Source organism: Rutilus rutilus (assembly GCF_951802725.1).
Source record: "Rutilus rutilus genome assembly, chromosome: 14".
NCBI classification, from domain to species: Eukaryota; Metazoa; Chordata; class Actinopteri; order Cypriniformes; family Leuciscidae; genus Rutilus; species Rutilus rutilus.
The window spans coordinates 12220388-12241527 of record NC_140219.1 but is presented as its reverse complement, the minus strand read 5'-3'; the positions used below and the strand labels follow the sequence as shown (position 1 = coordinate 12241527).

At 37.1% G+C, this 21140-nt stretch overlaps 2 protein-coding genes across 2 annotated transcripts; one reads left to right on the top strand and one right to left on the bottom strand.

The window, feature by feature from the left end:
• The first annotated feature begins 9209 nt into the window (after nt 1-9209).
• On the top strand, nt 9210-15378 carry adra1bb (adrenoceptor alpha 1Bb). Its single transcript, XM_084429400.1, has 2 exons — nt 9210-10293; nt 14552-15378. The coding sequence occupies exons 1-2, from the start codon at nt 9339-9341 to the stop codon at nt 15049-15051; spliced, it is 1455 nt and encodes a 484-aa protein (XP_084285526.1). The 5' UTR covers nt 9210-9338; the 3' UTR covers nt 15052-15378.
• A 109-nt stretch (nt 15379-15487) lies between these two features.
• eif4ea (eukaryotic translation initiation factor 4ea) lies at nt 15488-20782 on the bottom strand. Its single transcript, XM_084429401.1, has 8 exons — nt 20684-20782; nt 19467-19570; nt 19260-19355; nt 19062-19125; nt 18867-18980; nt 18611-18750; nt 16334-16463; nt 15488-16256 (listed from the first exon to the last, which is right to left on the bottom strand). The coding sequence occupies exons 1-7, from the start codon at nt 20699-20701 to the stop codon at nt 16349-16351; spliced, it is 651 nt and encodes a 216-aa protein (XP_084285527.1). The 5' UTR covers nt 20702-20782; the 3' UTR covers nt 15488-16256; nt 16334-16348.
• Between the last annotated feature and the right edge of the window lie 358 nt (nt 20783-21140).

Here is a 21140-nt window from a genome sequence, read left to right as displayed (position 1 = left end):
CCATAGTAATAAAAATAAATGATGCATAATTACATGTAACTAAGCCTCAACCAAATCCAAAACCAACCCTAACCCTATAGTAAGTGCATGTAGTTACTTAATATTACTCAGTACTTAAATATATAATTACACTGTAACAATGACACCTTAAAATAAAGTGTAACCTAATTTTGCTTCTCAAGTAAATGTGTCTTGAATTAAGATGGTTTAGATATTTGTATTGTAAAACAAGACAAATTGCCACGTAAAAAAAAAAAATATATATATATATATATTGCAGTGTGAAATTAACATTGATTAGGATTCATGAATGCTTTAGACATTTTTTCATTGTTAGTTTATGTTAACTAATATGGTTAACTAATTTGAACACACTGGATCTTATTTTAAAGTGTTACTGAAGCAGGCTTCACACAGATAAGTCACTTTCAAACAAAAAAATCCATATGGAAAATCTATGAGAAATTTTTTACCCGGATCGTCCAAGACAAATTCCCCAAACAATGGTAAATGTGAGCTGAGCGCAACTTTAGTCTACGCCACACCGCTTTCCCACACCAAACACTTTTCAACGGCATCCAAAAGGCCAAAACTCTAATGCACTCTGACACACATTTCAGACAGGCTATTTCTCCCAGAAAGCCCTCTTTCTTTCCTGTCACAGCCGTCAGCTTAGACTGACTGTAATTCAGACAAGCATATCTGACACTAAGCGCACGAGGGCATGTTCAGCCCGAGCTGCCTGAGACTTCCTCCTTGAAGTGTAAATGAGATTTGTGTCCCTTGGGATTCACATCATGTCTGTAACAAAACTGGGTTGGTGTCTGGTTGACCTGAGATGGAGGATAAAGCCGCATCGAGAGGTCTGCAAAGGTGCTGGGGTTTTAAAAAGGTGCGATACGAACCGCATAACCACCGTGGCCTGAGACAAATGTGTCACAACAGGGTGCTAAAGAGCATTTCACCTACGAGACACAACAAGGCTGGCTGTACTTAAGGCATTTGAACATGGTTTTATACAGGTGCACTTTGCAAAAAGAAACAGCTCAGACAAGGTTATATTACTTACATGCTCCAAGCCATTTCATTTTCACACAAAGAAAATATTAAAGATGACATGCTTTATATTAGATGGAGTTATGTGAAGTCTTTGTGCGAAATTTGCATAATGTACCTGGCACAGGGACTTTATATCTGAAAATGAAGGTTAATTTATGTTTGCTGCACTTTAGCTTCTGAAGATTTTCTCAAGATAAATCATTTTAATAAATGTCTATTTGTGGAAATGTTATAGTGGCTCAGAGAGCTATATGTGACAGTTTTTCTATTCCTGCAGCTCAGCTCTCGTGTTATAGTCTGAAGCACAACAAAATACGATCAAAAAGAGACATATGTTAAGATTTCAACATTAATCTGACAGTTTTAGTATGAAGCAAAGATTTGTGTGTTCATCGCAGCATTACTTAGTTGTCAGAGGTTACGTAATGAAAGTAGGAGTGAGAGGAATTCGCAAACGATAAATTAACAGCTATGCTAAACTGATGAATTACAGTAATACCAAACCCATATTTCAGTAAGTAAGTGTTTCTCCAACAGCCACTTTTGGCCCTGTGAAAAAAGAAAGAAAGTCAACTTTCTTTTTACGCATTTTTTAAACACTTTTACAAGCACCACAGGAAAATACTGTCTTTTTTTCCCTAACATTCTTTCTAAAGATTTTTCCAACAAATATCGTTAACACTACTTATTATATTACATATTATCATTTGATAGCATTCTGTGGTGGAATTTTGAAATGTCAGATGCCTCTCTCTTGCTACAGACTAATTTCATAGCCAGTATTTTGCATGTATATGTAAAATAATATGCACAAAAAAACGTTTGCATAATTATATTCAAATTATTATTAAATAATGCAGTTATTATTATAGACAGTTATGAACAGCACGTTGCATGAATTGAGAAAAATACAGCTTTGAAATGCACATAATAAAATATTTACCTTCATATTTCCTTACACATCACATTATATTTAGCATAATAAATTACTTTTTTACTTATATTTAATAATATTTTAAGATTTAAGATAGTGTGGCTCTGGGACAAGGGTAAAACAATACAATTAAAAATATAGTACATGGCATTTGAATAGAAGCCAAAAAAAAAAGGTTGAAATATGTTCATTTTAATAAAAATAAATCCTTGGGACATAAAAGTGCCTGACTTTGATGAAATACTTGAGTGCTAACGGACAGGGAATCTTTGCCATGTCCTACAGTAAATCATTCATCAAGACCAAGAGGGTCAGGAAAATAATTTTAAACATCATATGTATAGTAAACTAAACATCATGGGAAATGTCAAATCCCCATGCAAGGCATTTAAGCTTATATCTCGGTTCAGAGGTATAAGGCACGTCCTCTTTCTCAGCTCCGGTACTTTCCCCGTGGCGTAGAGAAGGTGATTCGTTCTTAGTTCCCACAGTCTGATGATTTGGGAATTAAAAAGTCCCTAGCATCAGTAAAAGGCTCACTTCTCATCTGTGCTTAAGCCTGACATGCTTACATATTTCAAAACCAGAGCACATAGGCTACTGAAGTGAAATATAGTTGACTTGCTGTAAACAAGCAATCTTGCGACTAGCAATCAAACAAGTGATCTATTCTGCGAAAGAACACAGAAGGTTCTTTTTATATCAAAAATACAACCCAGTTTTGAAAATGTGGCAGATGGACTACTTCCCTAGTGAAAAAAAAAAGCCTATGCCAAAATGTATTTAAAATACATTTATTTCATGCATAGTACAATACTGATAATACACCTTTATTTGCAGTACTTCTATATTGCACAATGCAAAATGTCTTAATATTAATCCTAAAATGTGTTTTAATTTCACTAATAGTAAGGAAAGTATGATCTATGCATAATTTCAGTCTTTAAATTCAAGATATAGAAAGTGTACCTAAAATATACTTGCAATAGTTACATTTTAACACAATCACATATACTTAAGTGTATCTTTGGTTGGATCTCAGCACTATTTCCAGATAAGAAGTACAGAATTAGTTGTTCCAATTTAGCAGACTTTAAGTACATCAATAACAACTACAACTGAGTAAAAAGTACAATTGCAGGTTTAATGTATAAATATCTAAATGTATTTGTTGTAGGCCAATACTCAGCATGAAATTTGGTATATATATTTTTGCTTGTCTGTTTTTTGTCTTCAGTTTTTTGGCCCTTGGTCAGTATGAATTGTCACTAAAGGTGAAAAATAAAAAAATAAGAAAAAGGTTTTGTGTCCCATGGACAAGTCACACGGCAAAAGGGTGAGGAAATGAGGACAGGCTTTTCATTTTTTGGATAAACTATCCCTTGAAGAGTCCATGATTTGATGAAGAGACTACGATTTGATCAAAGTTTATTCTGTCCGTGCTCTGTCGTTCTCCCCTGAGGCTTTTAAGTCAGTCAGTCTCTATTTCCATTTAAAGCCACTCAATACCACCTGAACTCTATATAAGACTATGTTATGTGAGCAATGCTTAGAAAAAAGATTATTTTCAGAGTTCTCTCAAGGCATTGTAAACTGATTTTAAGTGGATGGATTTGTGTTCTTATTTCAGCAGATGCCATGGGTTTGATTAATAACCAGGAAGGTCAGGAGGTTGTAATGTTCCCTTGCCAAAGAAAACGCCTTCCAGGTGCTTGGACAACCACAAAATCTCTATCTGAATATGTTCTCTGAAAAAGGACACAGGAGATACTTTGTACATGGACAATCCCGCATGCCAAGCATCAAATGTACCTGATAGTGTCTGGCTGCACATTAAGTTTAGTCGAAAATATTCTCTTATCACGACTCAGATGCTTCATGTCTACTGAAACCCCCAAATCATTAATAAAAGCACTCTGACATGAAGAACAACGGGAGCTTAATTAATATGTATGGGCAAGTTTCCTGGAAAAAAGATTAACCCTCAGTATGGACTATTACGCTGTCAAAAGAGATTCTACACTAAAAACACCTCCGACTAGGATCAATATGAATTAGAGAAACAGCTCTATGTTTTATTCATCTCATTCCCAAGCCCTATGTTGAAAAGAAGCAGCAGAATCTCACCTGTCAAACTAGTCTCAATTTGGTGAACTAATATTATTGTTCTAGACAATTTACAACACAGCAGACATGAATGGAAAATGGCAATTTGTCAACATTTCAAAAGACTGATAATATTTAGCTAATGCTGGAGAAACAAAACCCAGAAACATAAACGCTGTCAAATAAATTTGAATGTGTGACAATGCATACACAATGATGCAGTAGGCCTACAAAAGTGACAAGTTATTGCAATACTGGTGTAGGAAAATCATTACAAAATTGCATACAATCTACTATATACATTTTAACATTACTGTTCAGCAGCTTGCTATGGTTTCTTTCTACCAAAGAAACTTACCCTTTAGTAGCTTTCTTTGCAACGCAGCTGCTAATAACTCAATATAAAGTTTCTCAATATAAAACATGATCAAACACATAAAAGTCAGATAAAAGTAGCCTATAGTCACAATAATTTATAAAAAAAAATACAAATCACAAAATCATGATGGAAATGAATGGCTGAAGAACAACCATTATGTTAGCGTTTGTCACGTTTGGTTTTATGTTTTCATGTCTTTTATTTTGTAATTCTCACTCTCATGCTTCCTGTTTGTCATGTGCTTCCCTTGCCCTCAGGCTTGTTCGACTTGAACTGGCGCTGTACAGACCGATCGGTGAATGACATCAAAATACCGCGAGAGAGATTAGAGAGCAGACGGCTCCGTATGCTTTTCAATCGCTCTCGCGGTACTTTGATGTCATAAACCGATCGGTCTGTGCAGCGTCGGTTCAAGTCGAACAAGCCTCTCATGTATCTTGATATGTGCTTCCCCTTTCTATGTGTCAAGGTCTGATTGGTTGTTCTAGTCATGTGTCCTGTGTTCTCATTGGTTCATTGTTTGATTGTTCTCAGGTGTTCCTTGTTAGTCATAAGTCTCTCTGCATAAATAGCCCTCATGTTCCCATTGTTCTCTGTCAAATTACTTGAGAAGAACTAATTAACAGAATTTAAGGACAGTGTTTTATATATATATATACACATACAAACTATTTGTGAGGTAATTGGCGTCGGAAGCAAAAAACAAAACAAATTTTTTTTTTTTTTTTTTTTTTACTGGAGTAGATTAGGGGTGTTCCCAAAGACAAATACCTTATCTAAAATCTCTATGCAATTATGAGTGCGTAAAAATGAAATGAGCGCAAATCCGTCGCCTGCATCTCTCAGAAATCAGAGCTTGGCAAGAGTAATATCAACTCAAATAGGCTACTACATATCGTATATTATTGCATGTATATTTAAATGATTTAAGCCTTATTCCATTCATTCGAGTATCATATTGTATAAGCACAGCACCATCACAAATCAAACGTTAATTGCCGTCTCTGCGCGTCTCCGTCTCTCAGCAACCAAACCAGCTCTAATAGCCTATAATAAACTAAGATTCATGTACATTAATTACTAATTAATTTCAATTTAAATGTTTTAAACTTCGTATGATGTGATAAGCTACATGATATATTTATTTGTCTCACTCTCTCTTGAAGCTGATCCTCGCCGCTATCCCCGTGCGTATTTGGCGCTCGAACTGTGATGGTTTTTTTTTTCCACTGCAACTTTGCTGGCAGCGCTTCGTCTCATTTTACGACTCTCAACTGTGTGGTTACAAAGTATATTACAATGGCATCGAACACCGCTCAGCCAATAATAATCAAGAACTGGAAGTGTCCGTTTTTATAACATGTGTTTTGACACTTTTGTCTGGCTATAGCATGAGAAAAAAGTGAACAGACTTGAGCTGAATTAGAGACGGTAAAAGTGAGTGGGTCCAACATCATTGGTCTTAAAAAGTGGGTGGGTCTTGTCCCACCCATATACAATGGTTCCGACGCCCGTAGTTGACTCAGGCCCAGGGGGGCAGGGTTTCATATTATTTCGCCATTGGCTAGCGGACCCCCACCTGCTGTTAGCATTCCATTGACTCCCATTCATTTTGGCGTCACTTTGACAGCGAATAACTTTACATCTGAGGCGTTTAAAGACTCCATTTGACCATTATTTATTTCTAAAGAAACACGAAAATGTATAAAAGGCTCCATTACCTTGTATCTTACGTTATGGCCCCGTAGAAGCAGTTTTTGTAAAAATAGGCTAACGATTGCGTCATAACCACGCGACTCTCTGTCGCACAGTAGAGAATTACCGTATGGACAGGAGGAGAAGCTCGCGCGCAATCGGGGGGACGTGGAGGCAAAATGACAAAGTAATTAATCAGAATACTTAGCAAAAGTTACTCCTGCTCCTAGCTCATGGACACCTCCTACGCTCTCCGTCTCTGCAAGTTTCGGAAGGGAATGATTCAGATTTCTCTTGGCACAGCTACTAGAAGACAGACGGGTTGCTCACGTCACATCTACGTCGTCAAGCTCAGTGTGAGTCTGTGCAGTACGCTCGACCATCAGGAAGTTAGTGCTTCTAATTGACTTCACTTGTCTCCGTTCAATCCAATGGGGTCGCTGTGTCCAGTTTATATACTGTCTATGCTCAGGCCAGAGCAGGCCCACACTCAGTAGGTGGCGATAATGCACCTTATAGTTGGATGCCAACAAAACAAAAGAAGAAGAAGATTGTTCTCTGTCTAGGGCTGAGTCCCAATTCGCCTTCTTATACTACGACCTAAAAGTATGTACTTTTTTTGTGAGGGAAAAGTACATACTTTTGAGTGTAGCAAAAGAGTATGCACGTTCTGGGACATACTTCGATGATGTCATGCAACGTAAATGAGAACGTGGTTGCCTAGTTACGCACACCGCGACTGTTAACAAAACATTTTACATTTCATTCATATCCAATATAATTTTATTTACTATTCCCATCTTTTTTTCCACAATACATTTACAATGTGTTCTACCAAATTGAGGAGTGAAGCAGGGCGTCGTCGTAGATCAAACAAACACAGGTCGTTTGTGAGGCGGCTGGATCTGATGTTCATGTGTAATGTGTGTAACGAAAGCTACTTATTTTCTGAGTTAAAATATTTAAAGTTTATAGTATAACTATTGTTTAACGTATTTTATTCTTAATCTTATACTTATGTATAATACTTAAAAATACCCAGATGAAAATGAACCATGCTTTTACTATAGTAAAAGTGTAGTAACCATGTTTCTTTGGTTGGACTGATAAAGTTAACATCTGTACAGCCACAGTATTACTACAAATAAGTCAGACAGAAACATCAAAAGAAATACATAAAAAAGACACTTGCATGACACTATAACATTACTAGAGCCTTTTTATTTATTGTTTTGTAGCCTGATAACCCCAATGAGGCGCTCAGTATCTTCATCGGACCCTACAAGATAAACACTGTACTTTTTTGGCACAACATAAACCCATTAATATTACAAGACAATAAAATATAAATTTAATTAGGGTTAAACATTTTAATTCTTACACTTAAAAACTGAGGGTGCATCTGCGCTGCCGCATCCGGCTGCTATGTTTACATCACCACCATCACCACAAAGCTCCTCCCTCCCGCACGCAATGGGTTGTGGGCAATATTAGCCGTTAGAGTGTGCATTGATCTGCACTTCGAATTCTAACCGGAAATAGTAGACCATCCGGGTATCTTTGGAATACTCATTTCAACATACTACGATTTGGGACGTACTAATTCTAGTTTCGCATACTATTTAGGACGGATAGTATGCGAATTGGGACTTTGATGTTGGTTTCTTGCTGCTGTTTGGTGAGGTTTATGTTTCGGTTGTAAGACAAGTCCAAGTCATTGTTTATTTTGTATTTTATTCAAGTTTTGTTAATAGATGCTGCACATGGGTTCTCAAGTCAGTGGACTTCCATACTTTTATACTGCCTATTTGGTCTTTTTTTTCTTTTTTTTCTTTTTTTTTATTATTGTGCTTGAATTTTTTATATCTAATATATAAACACAAGCGTGGACGTATTTTGCTCAGCAAAATTATAGAGATAAATACATTAAGAAACTAGCTTTATGATCATAAAATAGATGCCATTTACGGCATTCTATAGACGTCTCTTTGGCGTAAATGCTGCTGTATCGGCTCAACTATAGCTATTCATAACAACTATAGCTATAGTAGAGCATGGTGCTAGCAATGCCAAGGTCATGGGTTCGACTCACAGGGAATGAATAAAGATGCGTACAATATAACTTGCTGTCAGTTTAAAAAAAATAAGTCTGTCAAATGTCATAGTAAAAAAAAAAGTAGAACAAAGTAAGACTGGGAACCAAAAAGCTCTCCAGTTCCTGGCACACCTTGAGATTAAAACCTCATGTCTCCGACCCAATGAGCTCATCTTCAGACTCCACAGGAGATATGCTAATGAAGTCTTTGCATGAGACAGATTTGTGTAGCAAAAGTGGCATGGTTGTTATGTGGTCTGGTCTGGGTACAAGTGAAAGCCTGTGATGCCAGAAATAAACCTGTGATGTCACACTAGTTTACTGCATGCTTCACAAAATGTTCTGGAAAACTTTTTCAGATTTTTTCTTTAATGGCTTAATTAAATAATTCAAACCTTAATTCAAAATTAATTTAAAAAAATCTATTTGGACCAACAAAAGAAAATGTATTTTGACAAATGAGTTAAACATACTACAAATTCAAATTAAGTAAAAGTAAATCAGTTTGACCTAAAGCAACTAAACTGATTTATTTTGAAATTGTGCGTAAAAACTTTCTTCAAATAAATTCATTTTTTGAGTGTATATTTAACAATTAATTTAAAACAGATCCGCTCGTTTGCAGTGATCACCAATAACTTTGAAAGAATGGCCTTTTGATTTATAAGCAAAATTATTATCTGTCTGTTACATTTGTGGGGTTGTATCTATTTCTTTCCCATTTTTTTACCTTTTTTAATTATTTGGATACATGGTGTACAAATATGGAAATGTTATTTAAAAGTTTAAGACACTCTCCAGTTCCTCCTATGGCTAGAGCATTTTGTTTGCCTCTTCGGCACTCTTCCTCTGTTTAAATAAATCGACATTCAGGTTGGAGAGACTGAAGCAGGGATGGGCGGTATTAAAGTCTTACCCCTGAGACAGAGACTCTTATTTTCACATTACGTGAGAGCATCAGAATGAAGACATTGCTCATTAGTAAATCACACAATGTTCTAGTCATTTATTAGGAACCTGACTCAAGCGGGCAACCAAAGTGTCAGCAATGGAGAATATTTTTCGCCAAAATGAACCAACAAAATGAAGATGAAGTCCCACTGTCCTGGGGAATCGGTTCTTTGGATGCGTATGAAGAGTCACCGGTGTTTTCAAACTCTTCCGAGTTAAATGGCACAGGACTCGAGCCTCTACTCCTGTCCCGTGCCGTCCCGCTCGGCTTGGCTTTGGGGGCTTTTATCATCTTTGCGGTGGCTGGAAACATCCTGGTGATACTGTCAGTTGTGTGCAATAGGCACCTGCGAACTCCAACTAATTATTTCATCGTAAATCTCGCTATTGCCGACCTGCTCCTGGGTACAACTGTGTTACCCGTATCAGCCACCTTGGAAATATTGGGTTACTGGGTGTTCGGGAGGATTTTCTGTGATGTTTGGGCCGCTGTGGATGTGTTATGTTGCACAGCATCCATCATGAGTCTGTGCGTAATATCCATTGACCGTTACATCGGAGTGAGCCATCCGTTGCAATACCCCAACATCGTGACAGGACCCAGAGCTTTGCTGGCCATGCTGGGAGTTTGGGTCCTGTCTTTGGTCATCTCTATCGGACCCCTGCTGGGATGGAAGGAGCCTCCGTCACCGGACCACACGGTGTGCGCAATAACAGAGGAACCCTTTTACGCGCTCTTCTCATCGCTCGGCTCCTTTTATATCCCCTTAATTGTTGTTCTAGTCATGTACTGCCGTGTTTATGTAGTGGCTAAACGGACAACGAAGAATCTAGAAGCTGGCATGAAGACGGAAACGATGAATTCGGGTGAAATAACGCTGAGGATTCACAGGGGTTCGCAGGTGCACGAGGACACCAGCACCGCAGCCAGAAGTCGCGCACATCAGGCGAGGAATTCTCTCACGGTCAAACTCCTGAAGTTTTCCAGGGAAAAGAAAGCAGCTAAGACCTTGGGGGTTGTGGTTGGAATGTTTACGCTGTGCTGGTTGCCATTCTTCCTCACTTTACCACTTGGTAGGTTTTTATTATACACAGTTGCACAATTTGTCCCCCCTCTCCCATTCATGTTGTCACACTAAGTTGTCACAAAGAGAAGCTGCAATGACATAGTACATTATGCAGCTTATTAAGCAAAATGAAATTCATTAAATCATCCACAGTGCATGGTCTTAGCTGGTATAAACTCTCCCAGCCTGATCATCTAAAAACCAGCTGGCAGTTAACAGACAAGCTAGGACCAGCAAAGCAGTTTAAGCTGGTCTTTCTTTCTTTCTTTCTTTCTTTTACAGAACATTTAAAGGTAACATAAAAATATCTAACCATTTTTTAATTAATGATTTATATAAAATAGTATATGTAGCAGCTTGTACCAATTAAACAGACTACTTGCTTCAATCAACTGTTAGGTTTATTAAATATACCCTTGTCTTTCTGAAAGTTTTATTTATAAGCTGTTTTCCTCATGGGGACCAAAAAATCTCCCAACAAGGACAAGGATTTCATATATTGCCATCTTTGTTTGGGGACATTTTGTCCCCATAATGTAGGGTTTACCAGGCCACAAACACACACACATTATCATTATGCCAGTCTGAGATATTCTTGCTGGTCTTCCAGTTTGACCAGTAGAAAATTGGCCAAAACCTCTTTAAAACCAGCCAACAGATCAGCTCAGGAGACCAGCTAACCACTTTAGGCAATTGATTTATTATTTCAGCTATTAGTAGTAATAATATTAAATTGTAGTTAAAATACTGACATTCATAAAATTGTAAATTCTTAATGACATCCTTCCCTTCATCCTGTTTGGCATTAAACATCTTGATGCCTTGCAATATGCCTGTCAGTATTTGTTCTCATGTCATTACTTAGGGTCTATGAAAGATTAGCAAACAGCAGTTAAGATGAAACAATCTTTACAAAAAGTAATCATTATTACTGTTTAAATTGAATGCAAATAATGAATCATTAACAAATAATGAATCATTGTAATTGGTCTATTGATTCTAGCAAGGATGGCAAGGTAAATGGAAAACTTTTTTTTCCAATTCTATTTTTATTTCATTTTGTTATAGGCCTACTACAGGAACAACACAAAATACAGAACAACTTTATATTTATAATAATAAAAAACTGCATAAAAAATTTAATAATAAGAATAATTTAACATAAGACTTGCTTAAAATTGCTTAAATTACAGTGGAAGTTTCAATTCTGTGTTTTGTACTCACTTTAGTTATTCAACTAAATAGATTTGCCTTACACTCACAGGAAATACGTACAAATGATTTATCCAACACTAAGCCTTCTGCTGCTGGACGCTTGAGGTCAGTGGGAAGACCGCAGAGTAGGGGTCAAGACAGAATAAATCTTTTTGCACTTTGTTTCCTCGTTCCTCTCATGGGGCCCCCAGTGTGGGGTCCGCTGCATCCGTCGTTTGGCTGTCACAGCAGGGAGTATGAGAACGAGGCCCTGGATCGCAGACATTCATACTCAAAGGCAGGTTATGATTAATGAAGTAGCGTATTAGTCATTCCTGTCCCAGACAGGGTTATCTCAGCAGGGCAGTGTGCTTCGAAGTTCAGCTAGCCTGGTTCTTAATTAGGCAACTGTGCTTTTCTTTGAATTTAACTTAAGTGGAAAACAGTAGCGTGTTTACTGGATCCTTACAGTGTAGATACAGAGGTCATATTAACATGAACACATCATGATACAATGTTTCGAGTTAATTTAGACAAGGTCACTTTGTGTTTAAATGAAAACTCTTTAAAACTTTGAATCTTTAAAATAATTTCAATTCAGTAGTGTAAGTGGGTAATTATATATAGCTATTTAGCTTAAGAAGATCTGCTCATAATTGTGGCTCATTCATTGCTGAACACATGAGATACACATGCTAACAGGGATTATGAGTCGTGTTACATAAATCGTTGATAAGTTTCCTAACCTGTCATACTAGACAATGGAAGAAAACCCAGCGAGCCACTTGACTGCATACAGGTTGGAAAAACAGGATGCAAGGATGTGGACAGTATATGTCAACTTGTTTGCTTCCTCTGAATACTGTTCTAGAACAATTACATTCTAGAGGAGTTTTTTTTTTTATATATAAGAGGGGTTATCAGGATAATGAGAGTATTTATTATTTAAGTGAGCTGCTTTGCTGTGCTAACATTAATTAAGGCCTATTTAAAGTCCATTCATGATTTCTTTAAGAAGGATGAAGCCTATCTTTGCCACTAACTCTCTTGGCCTTCATTCATGAATTCATTATTTCAGCCAAAGTCTCATGGTTCCCATGGTACTTTGAATGCAGGGGGTTAATGCACTGAGGTGCACTGCAGCATTGAGGTGCTTCCGGTTTACACACCAGGGATCTCAGTCTAAAGCAGTTAATGGCACAGATTCACAGCTCTAAATGAAGATAATATGATGACAAAAAGAATCGCATGCGCAGGGTAAGATTTGTGAAAGTGTACATAAGTTTGCAAGCGTAAATTAAATTAATTTAAAGCTTTGTAAAGGTGTAAATCGCCTTTCAAGTGTAAGAAAAAAAATTTATTTGCAGCATTTTACTGTTATTCGTAAGTGTAAGTCACATATTGTGAAGCTGCAGCTTCATGCTAACGCAAAATAAATATGATCTGTATTCCTCTGACTTCCATTTTTCCACGCTTACACTTTTGGCACGTTTTTTGCACACAAATACGGCCAAAAGCATTACAGGCCTGTGAACAGCAATTTGCAAGCGAAAACAACAGAGTCAGGAACAGCAAAACAGATTGATTGCGTAAACCAACCTTTGTGTAAAAAAATTACCTGGTGCAAATGTCGAAATGGCTCGATCGTATTTCAGTATGAACTCATATAGTCAGCCTAATGGTGCACAGCTGATTAAAGCAATCATGATTTATTTATTAATTTACATGTATGTGTGCATTAAAATTTCGAAAACGAGAACGTTTCAGAGCCAAATGAAGATAAAGATGTGTTCTGGCGACTGGCGTGTTTATTGAACCAATCAGATAAGAGTCAGCGAGAAGCTCATTTGATTGGCTACATGATGAAGGTGGACCCGCCCTCCTCTTCGTGCTTGCAAAACTCAATGAGTGAGAGAATCGTGCCAAAAAGACGAAAATGTAGGCTACTAATCGGGTTATTTCGGGAACTTTTTTGCCCCATGCACACAAGTCATTCAGACATTTGCAACAGGTTATTTTTTATACACAAAGGTTGGTTTACGCAATCAATCTGTTTTGCAGTTCCTGACTTTTCGCTTGCAAATTGCTGTTCACAGGCCTGCAATGCGTTTGGCCGTATTTGTGCGCAAAAAACGTGCCAAAAGTGTACGCGCGGAAAAATGGAAGTCAGAGGAATACAGATCCTATTTATTTTACGTTAGCATGAAGCTGAAGTTTCACAATACGTGAATTACACTTACGAATAACAGTAAAATGCTGCAAATATTTTTTTCTTACACTTGAAAGGCGATTTACACCGTTACAAATCTTGCACATGCAAATTTAACTTACGCTTGCAAACTTGTGTACACTTTCACAAATCTTACCCTGCGCATGCGATTCTTTATGGCATCATATTCCCTTCATAATAATGTAAAAGAACACTTCAGTAGCATATTATCTTTATTCACTTAATTCTATGTGTCCTAAAAACATAGGCTTGATTCATCCAAACTACTCTTGATTGATATGTTTAACCGCACCACGTGCCCTTTCTTCCAAGTTCACATCAAGGGTGAACACAGTCATTTATTTAAACTTTTTTTTTTATGATAACTTCCTTCTTTATAAATGCTATGCACATCTGCCTTTTAGTTTATTGTCAATGACACATTTTTAGTTTCATACCAACTTGAAAGAGGAACATTTTGCTAAGCAAGCGTTGCTGCCACCTGCAGGATGCTAAAGCAAATAACAGATCTTTAAAACATAACAGTTGTATGGCGGGGGAACAGTCACGAATTGTGCCAGCAGGGGGCACACCAGTCATGTGTTAAATAAGACAGAGAAAAAAAACAACGAATCCCACTCACACAGCATGACAGAAAATGGACAAGTTTTCTCTGGAATTCACTTCATGGCTTAGGCTTTCTCTGAATATTGTGTCACTTTCAAATTCTTAACATGATGACAAGTGCAATGTGAATCTAGTTTGCAATTTGAATAACTAACAGAACACTCATGTCATATGGCTCATTTTCTGACAATAATATCTCATACTCGACCTTTACCGGTGTGCTTTCTCTCTGCAGTCGCATTCAACGCCAGCCTGCGGCCCCCTGAAACTGTCTTCAAAATCATCTTCTGGCTTGGTTATTTAAACAGCTGCCTGAATCCCATCATCTATCCATGCTACAGCCGGGAGTTCAAGCTAGCTTTCATCCGCATCCTGAAATGCAGATGTCACCGCAGGAGACGGCCAGGTTGGAGAGCGTACAACTACCAGGGCTCACAAATCAACTCCTTCTACTCACGGCAGGACTCAAAGGACTCTGTGAACTATGGTAGTTACCTAAATGGGAGCCAGAGAACCCTGTCCTCTGCCAGCCCCAGCCCTAGTTATCATACCAAAGGCCTATCACATTTCCAGGAGGATGGACCCAGACATGCCCGGAGCAGGACACCATCTGTGTTATCTGAAAGTACTTTGGATCATCATCTTGAGCGTGTGGAGGAAGATCCAACCCAGTCTGTAGGCCAAACAGATCAAGCTGGAATCAGAAACTGGCCTCAAGAGCAATTGAAAGAGTAAGGATGTCGAACTTTAAGCGGCACAATTTGTTTTGTTTTATTCGCCCAAAGTATTTCTCTGGTCATGAGTAAATACATTTAAATCTGACATACAACCCCATTTCCAGAAAAGTTGGGACATTTTATTGGGATTCACAGATTAAAGTACAACAAACAAACAAAAAATGATCCAATGTTACAAAAAACTTTTCTGGAAACGGGGTTCCATTAATGAAACCCATTTCATTAATTTTCATTAACCTGGCATTAATGTACATTAGTGTGAATACTCTGGTATTCTTTAACAAACACTGAATTAAAGCAATTTTGCTTAACTATTTCCAATTCTAAATAATGCATACATTTTTTTCATTTTTTTATTACTATAATTAGTCATTAATTTGAGCTAAAATGGTTACAAAATTCTAACCTACTGGAATGAGAAAATGGTTCCCACATTTCAAGAATCTCAGAAAGGATTGTTTATTTATCGTCAACATATGCATTTCAGTGGCTCTTTACTGGATATAGACAATGCACTGTACATTTTATTTACAGTCAATTTCCATACATTTTCAATAAGCACCCATTTTCAAGAAAGGGGTTTCTATATATTTTTTTTTAATCAGGCTACTCAATGAAACCCCTTAGGAAAATGTTAGAAATGGATATCAGTTTTCTCAATACTGCCTTGAACACTTTACATGAGGAATGTAGAACAAGACTGCAAAAATACAAATTTATACGAGTCTTTAAACAGAATCAACCGTTGACATTCTCAAGCTGCAATACAAGAATTGTGTAATAGTGTAATTAGAAATATCATGATCAGTCCACATCACTCGAACACTAAACCCCAAAGCAGAAATAAATGGATTGAGTAAAAAAAAATTAAAATAAATTACACTTACGATTTAGTAACTGCAACTCAACATAAAAAAGTGAACAGAATATGAAAGAAAAACATTCATAAATTGAATTGAATACACTTCCCATCCCCGCCAGCGAAATATCTGCTAATAGTATGCAGTAACATTTAAAAAAAAGAACGTGGCTCTGTTTATACACTGTACAGTTTTGTAATTATCTGAAGGCCTTTAATTTTCTAGTGTTTCCCCCACAGCATTCTGTGAAAAGGTCAGATCCCAGGACAGTTTTGTTTTCATTTTTCTGTCTCTTTCGATGAAGATTTGAATATGATAAAGATTCAGACTGTTGTTGCAGCATCTGAAATGAAATTATAACATGAACAATCTTACTAATTAACAATGTAAATGTACAAGACTCTATCAAGAAATACCCACTGTTTAAAAGGCTCCTTAAGCAACAAACATATTCTTGGTGGTGGAACCACTTTTGGTGGCCGTGTCAGCATGTGACTGGAATCCAATGATGACCTTTGGTGGCACACCTAATCTTTCCTTGTACACACGCCTGTGAATAAACAGATAAAAATGTAGAAATTTACAGATGAAGGCAAGACATAAGATAATACTGTATGTCTACCTTATAGCCACAAATGAAAAGATTGTAAAGATGAAAGGGTTAGTTCACCCAAAAATGAAAATTCTGTCAGTAATTACTCACCCTCATGTTGTTCCAACCCCGCAAGACCTTCGTTCATCTTCGGAACACAAATTAAGATATTTTTGATTAAATCTGAGAGCTGTCTCACTCCTCCATAGGCTTCTATGTTATTGAAACTTGCCGGCCCAGAAAAGTTAGTAAAGACAATGTTTAAAATAGTCCAAGTGACTACAGTGGCTCAACCTTAAGTTTATCAAGCGACGAGAATACTTTTTGTGTGCAAAAAAAATAAAAATAACGACTTTATTCAATTATTCATTTTCTTCTGTGTGGGCCTCTGAGTTAGTTCACGTAGTGTAACAGCGCAGCGCTTCTGTGTTGTACGTCAGCACGAAGGCTCACTATTGGCCGACGCTTGTCATGTGTGTGATGCGTGTCACGTACAACACAGAAGAGCTGTGCTGTTACACTACGTGAACTAACTCAGAGGCCCACATAGAAGAAAATTAATAGTCATTATTTTAGGGGTTTTTTGCGCACAAGAAGTATTCTCATCGCTTGATAAACTTATGGATGAGCCACAGTAGTCACTTCTATTTTAAACATTGTCTTTACTAACTTTCTGGGCCGGCAAGTTTCAATAACATAGAAGCCTATGGAGGAGTGAGACAGCACTTAGATTTAATAAAAAAATATCTTACTTTGTGTTCCGAAGATGAACTAAAGTCTTACGGGGTTGGAACAACATGAGGGTGAGTAATTACTGACAGAATTTTCATTTTTGGGTGAACTAACCCTTTAAGTCACGATTAAACAAGTAGCGGCAGATCTTTTCTTCCATATTGGTGATGTACATCCGAGTGCAACGAATTATTGGAAAAGAATAATAATTTAAAAGATAAAATTAAATTAGGACAGGCACTTGGAGATGTGGGCATGGCACTCAGGGTATGTTTACACTTGTAGCTCGGTTCTCTTGGTTCAGACAAAATAATTAAAAATGCATTTAGTCCTAGCTGACTTAGCGTTCACACTGTACATTTTAGACTGAACCTAAAACCTAAAAACTATTTCCGACAGAACTTGACGAACATCCAAACCAATGCTGTGTTCTGGACTAAATGAGCTTGCTGTAGGTGTGTGCATATGATGGTATTCTGACCAGCTGAGAACTCGAAGAGTTTATAAAATGTGTGAAGGAGTCAAAACAGCGGCAGGAATTCCTCCGTTGCACACAAACAACGTTGTTCCTGACGCCTGTACTGAACTATACTGGGCAACATAGCTCCTATGACGAGAAAAAACAGGTACGATTCAGCATTCTGTCTTTTTTAGGTTGTTTTTGGTACGTTTAGATGTCTGTGGTCCGTGTTGCGTTCATATTTCATTCGAACCGCACCAGAGTTCGCTTGGAAGCGGACCGATACCCACCTTTTCAGGAGTCTCCGTCCGCTTGTTAGGTGCGTAACAGGGTTAGAATGGCAGTGTTCACACTTAATCAAATGAACTTCAGCAGAGTTAATTTTAATCAAACCAAACCTGCCAAGTGTGACCACACCCTTAAAAAGTCACCATGAAATCAAAATGGACAGTTTTTTTTTTTTTTATGGGATACTGCAGTGTTATTGTAATAGCAAACCACCATGATCCAATCAATTACCAATGGGCAAAATCAAGTTCCAACCTACATTTGTTCTTGTTTGAAAAGCTATTTCACTCGGATATACATCACAAGACTACCACAACTTCCATTTCATGCCGACTTTAAGAATGGAGGCAGATGAATGTGAGTGTGAAGGGGCGGGGTATCAGCGGACAAAATGAATGGAGAAGTACTGCAAACATCACCAGAGAGAAGTCTGCCGTTTCAACTGAAGATCAAGTTATGACCTTTTGAGGTCAGAAATGAAATATGCGCGGATGAATCGGTGAAAAATAAGATTCATAACATGCGAAATGCCATTTGAAATAAAAATAGATAGGGTGAATTTTCAATTCTTGCTGACATTAACCTAGGTGTTCATATTGGTATAATTTCTCAAAACTATGTTTACCCTATGTGTACAACAGCATCTTTGTTCTCGTAGTCTGTTGTCCATATCGCTATTTTGTCTCCCTTTGTTCGGATGTTGACGACGGCACCACAGACATCATCACTGTGGTCATCAAATGCTTCTCCCACAAGGCACAAAAGCTAAAAAAAAAAAAAACCAGAATTGAGATAGAGCACCTAAGCCTTCAGGATCTATGAGCACACAATGAATTTTGCAGATAATGCAGTTAAACCGACTAGACAGAGTGCAGACTTACCGTCTCCAACCAGAAGCGGTCCAGGTCGGCTCTGCGCTGCTGTTTGGACAGGGTGATCAGCCAGCGGCCGCCCTGCTTGTTTCTCTCATCTTCCCACATGGGCTCAATGCCATCCTGCTCCGAAAAGTGCAAAAGGATCCATTTAGATGGATTCAAAATACTCAAATATCTTGAGAATGCTATACTATGCCTTACCTTGAAGAGGGAGTAGTCACATCCTGACATTAAGTTACTTGATAACTGAATGTGATTGTATAACCTGGGAACAAAACACCCAAACCTGTGTTAGTGCCATATTGCTGCTTACAACTAACAATCTGTTTATTTAACCAAAGGTTTTCTTAATCATTCATGCTGTCCATGTTGTTTCGATTCCCTCTGGTTAATACTTACGCCCAGAAGTCTTCCACTGTGTCAAACTTTGAGATGAGACGGAGATTGGCCTGCCATGTTTTGCTTTTGTCATTTTTAAAGAACCAAAGAGCCCATCTGTCACCCAAAAACAAAACAAAAAACAGATCACTCTTCCAGATAAATTTTTTTTTTTTTGCATTACAATGCACAAAAACCATGAAATGTGTGTGTGGCCAGGTGACTCACCTGTTCTGCAGAGGATGTTTAATGTAATCTTCCAGACTCACAATCTCTTGCGTATTTTCAGCCTTTTTTTCTTCTTCTGAATTTGGTGGATTTGTTGAATTTTCCTACAAGGAACATACATTACATTTCATTTCTGTTACATTTCCACAATTTTATCTAAACATTTACAAGCCGAAAGTGACATTTCAAACAAAATAACTATTTTGTTGAGCAGTAAAAAAAAAAAAAAAAATAATAATAATAATAATAATAATAAAAAAAAATATATATATATATATACACACACACATTTATCTTTAAATATTAGGGATTAACAACACACTAAACTTTTTTAAGATATCTGACACTATAAAAATAAACAGAATAAACCATTTTGGTTCTTCAGGCTCTGAACCTGGCAGAACCTCCTGAAGAACCTCTAGGCAGCCTTTAAATTTCCTGCTGCATACTCAGATAACTTAAATATAATATTTAAAGTGTCTCAAAGTATTTCCTTTATGAATAATGGACATTCTTCAAAGTTCTTGCAGGATCTTCTTCAGAAAACTGCCCTTTTTTGAAAATGTAGCCAAAATAAAGGTTCTCCAAAGGCTGTATGTGGATATGGTGCCTCAAGTATCCTTTCATTTTTACAATAACAAATATGTATGTTTAGAAAGAAACAGACAGAGAGACCAATAATCTTGTAACTAAACAAGTAACTGTGTTAACTGTAGACATTTTGACATTGACAAAAGGTCCTTTTAAACATTACAAACTGAAAAACTAAACATCTAACAATTTGACTTATTTACTTCTAAGTTTTAATAAAATATCTGTTTTTTGAGCTACATGAAGCGTTGTCCATAGAGACTAAAAACAAAACCACACTATATTTTTAGTGACACATCAGCAAACCATAAGTCTAGATCACAGAAACAGAATGGTTAAACAACATGTTAAATTCACAGAGAAACCATCAAATATGCTCACAGCCCCCCTTTAGAGATAAAAACATGAAATATTTAAGATAACACTTTTGCACAATATCCTTCAAACGCATATGTGCGACAGTCAGACACATGAGCTCAATTGACTGTTTGCTTTAAGAGATATCACTCCACAGAAACATATTTGTCCTTGTACACAATCACTGACCAAAATAAAACACGTATTTAACATTAATAACTACCACGGATATCATCACAATGTTTGTAGGGGTACTTATATTGACTCACCGGTTCAGCAGTCGCCATCTTCTACAAATGTGAAGGGTCTTTCCGTGTGTGAAAACACCATTTGATTGGCCAAACTCAAGCGAACACATGTGAGTGAACGAGGAGCACGCGTTTGGACAGCGACCCCTAGAGGACACAGAGAGAAGAGGACTCCCGCCGTAAAGCTATGGTTGTTTATGATTCATTGCTTGAGCAAACCCTAGTTTTTCAGTTAAGTATTTCATTTATGCATATTAGTATAATAGATTGATAAGTATAAAAAATGTATTTAAATGTGTTCTTTTAAATGTTCTATAACTGAAAGTAGCTTGAAAAATCTTTCTGAAAGTGATTTTCAACAATATTGTTCCTCTGAACTCTGATATTCTTATCGCATGTCACAAATGTCAACATTTTTTTAAAAATATTCCTTTATCATCATAATTATCGTGTTTATCGAGAATTTCACCATTATTTG

Bases quoted from the DNA above. Each gene is read 5' to 3' on its own strand.
- adra1bb (XM_084429400.1), top strand. From the start codon at position 9,339: ATGAACCAACAAAATGAAGATGAAGTCCCACTGTCCTGGGGAATCGGT. The intron at 10,294-14,551 runs GTAGGTTTTTAT...TTCTCTCTGCAG, and splicing joins CTTCCTCACTTTACCACTTG to TCGCATTCAACGCCAGCCTG.
- eif4ea (XM_084429401.1), bottom strand. The intron at 18,981-19,061 runs GTAAGGCATAGT...TTTTCGGAGCAG, and splicing joins GTGACTACTCCCTCTTCAAG to GATGGCATTGAGCCCATGTG. The intron at 18,751-18,866 runs GTAAGTCTGCAC...TTTTTTTTTTAG, and splicing joins ACCGCTTCTGGTTGGAGACG to CTTTTGTGCCTTGTGGGAGA.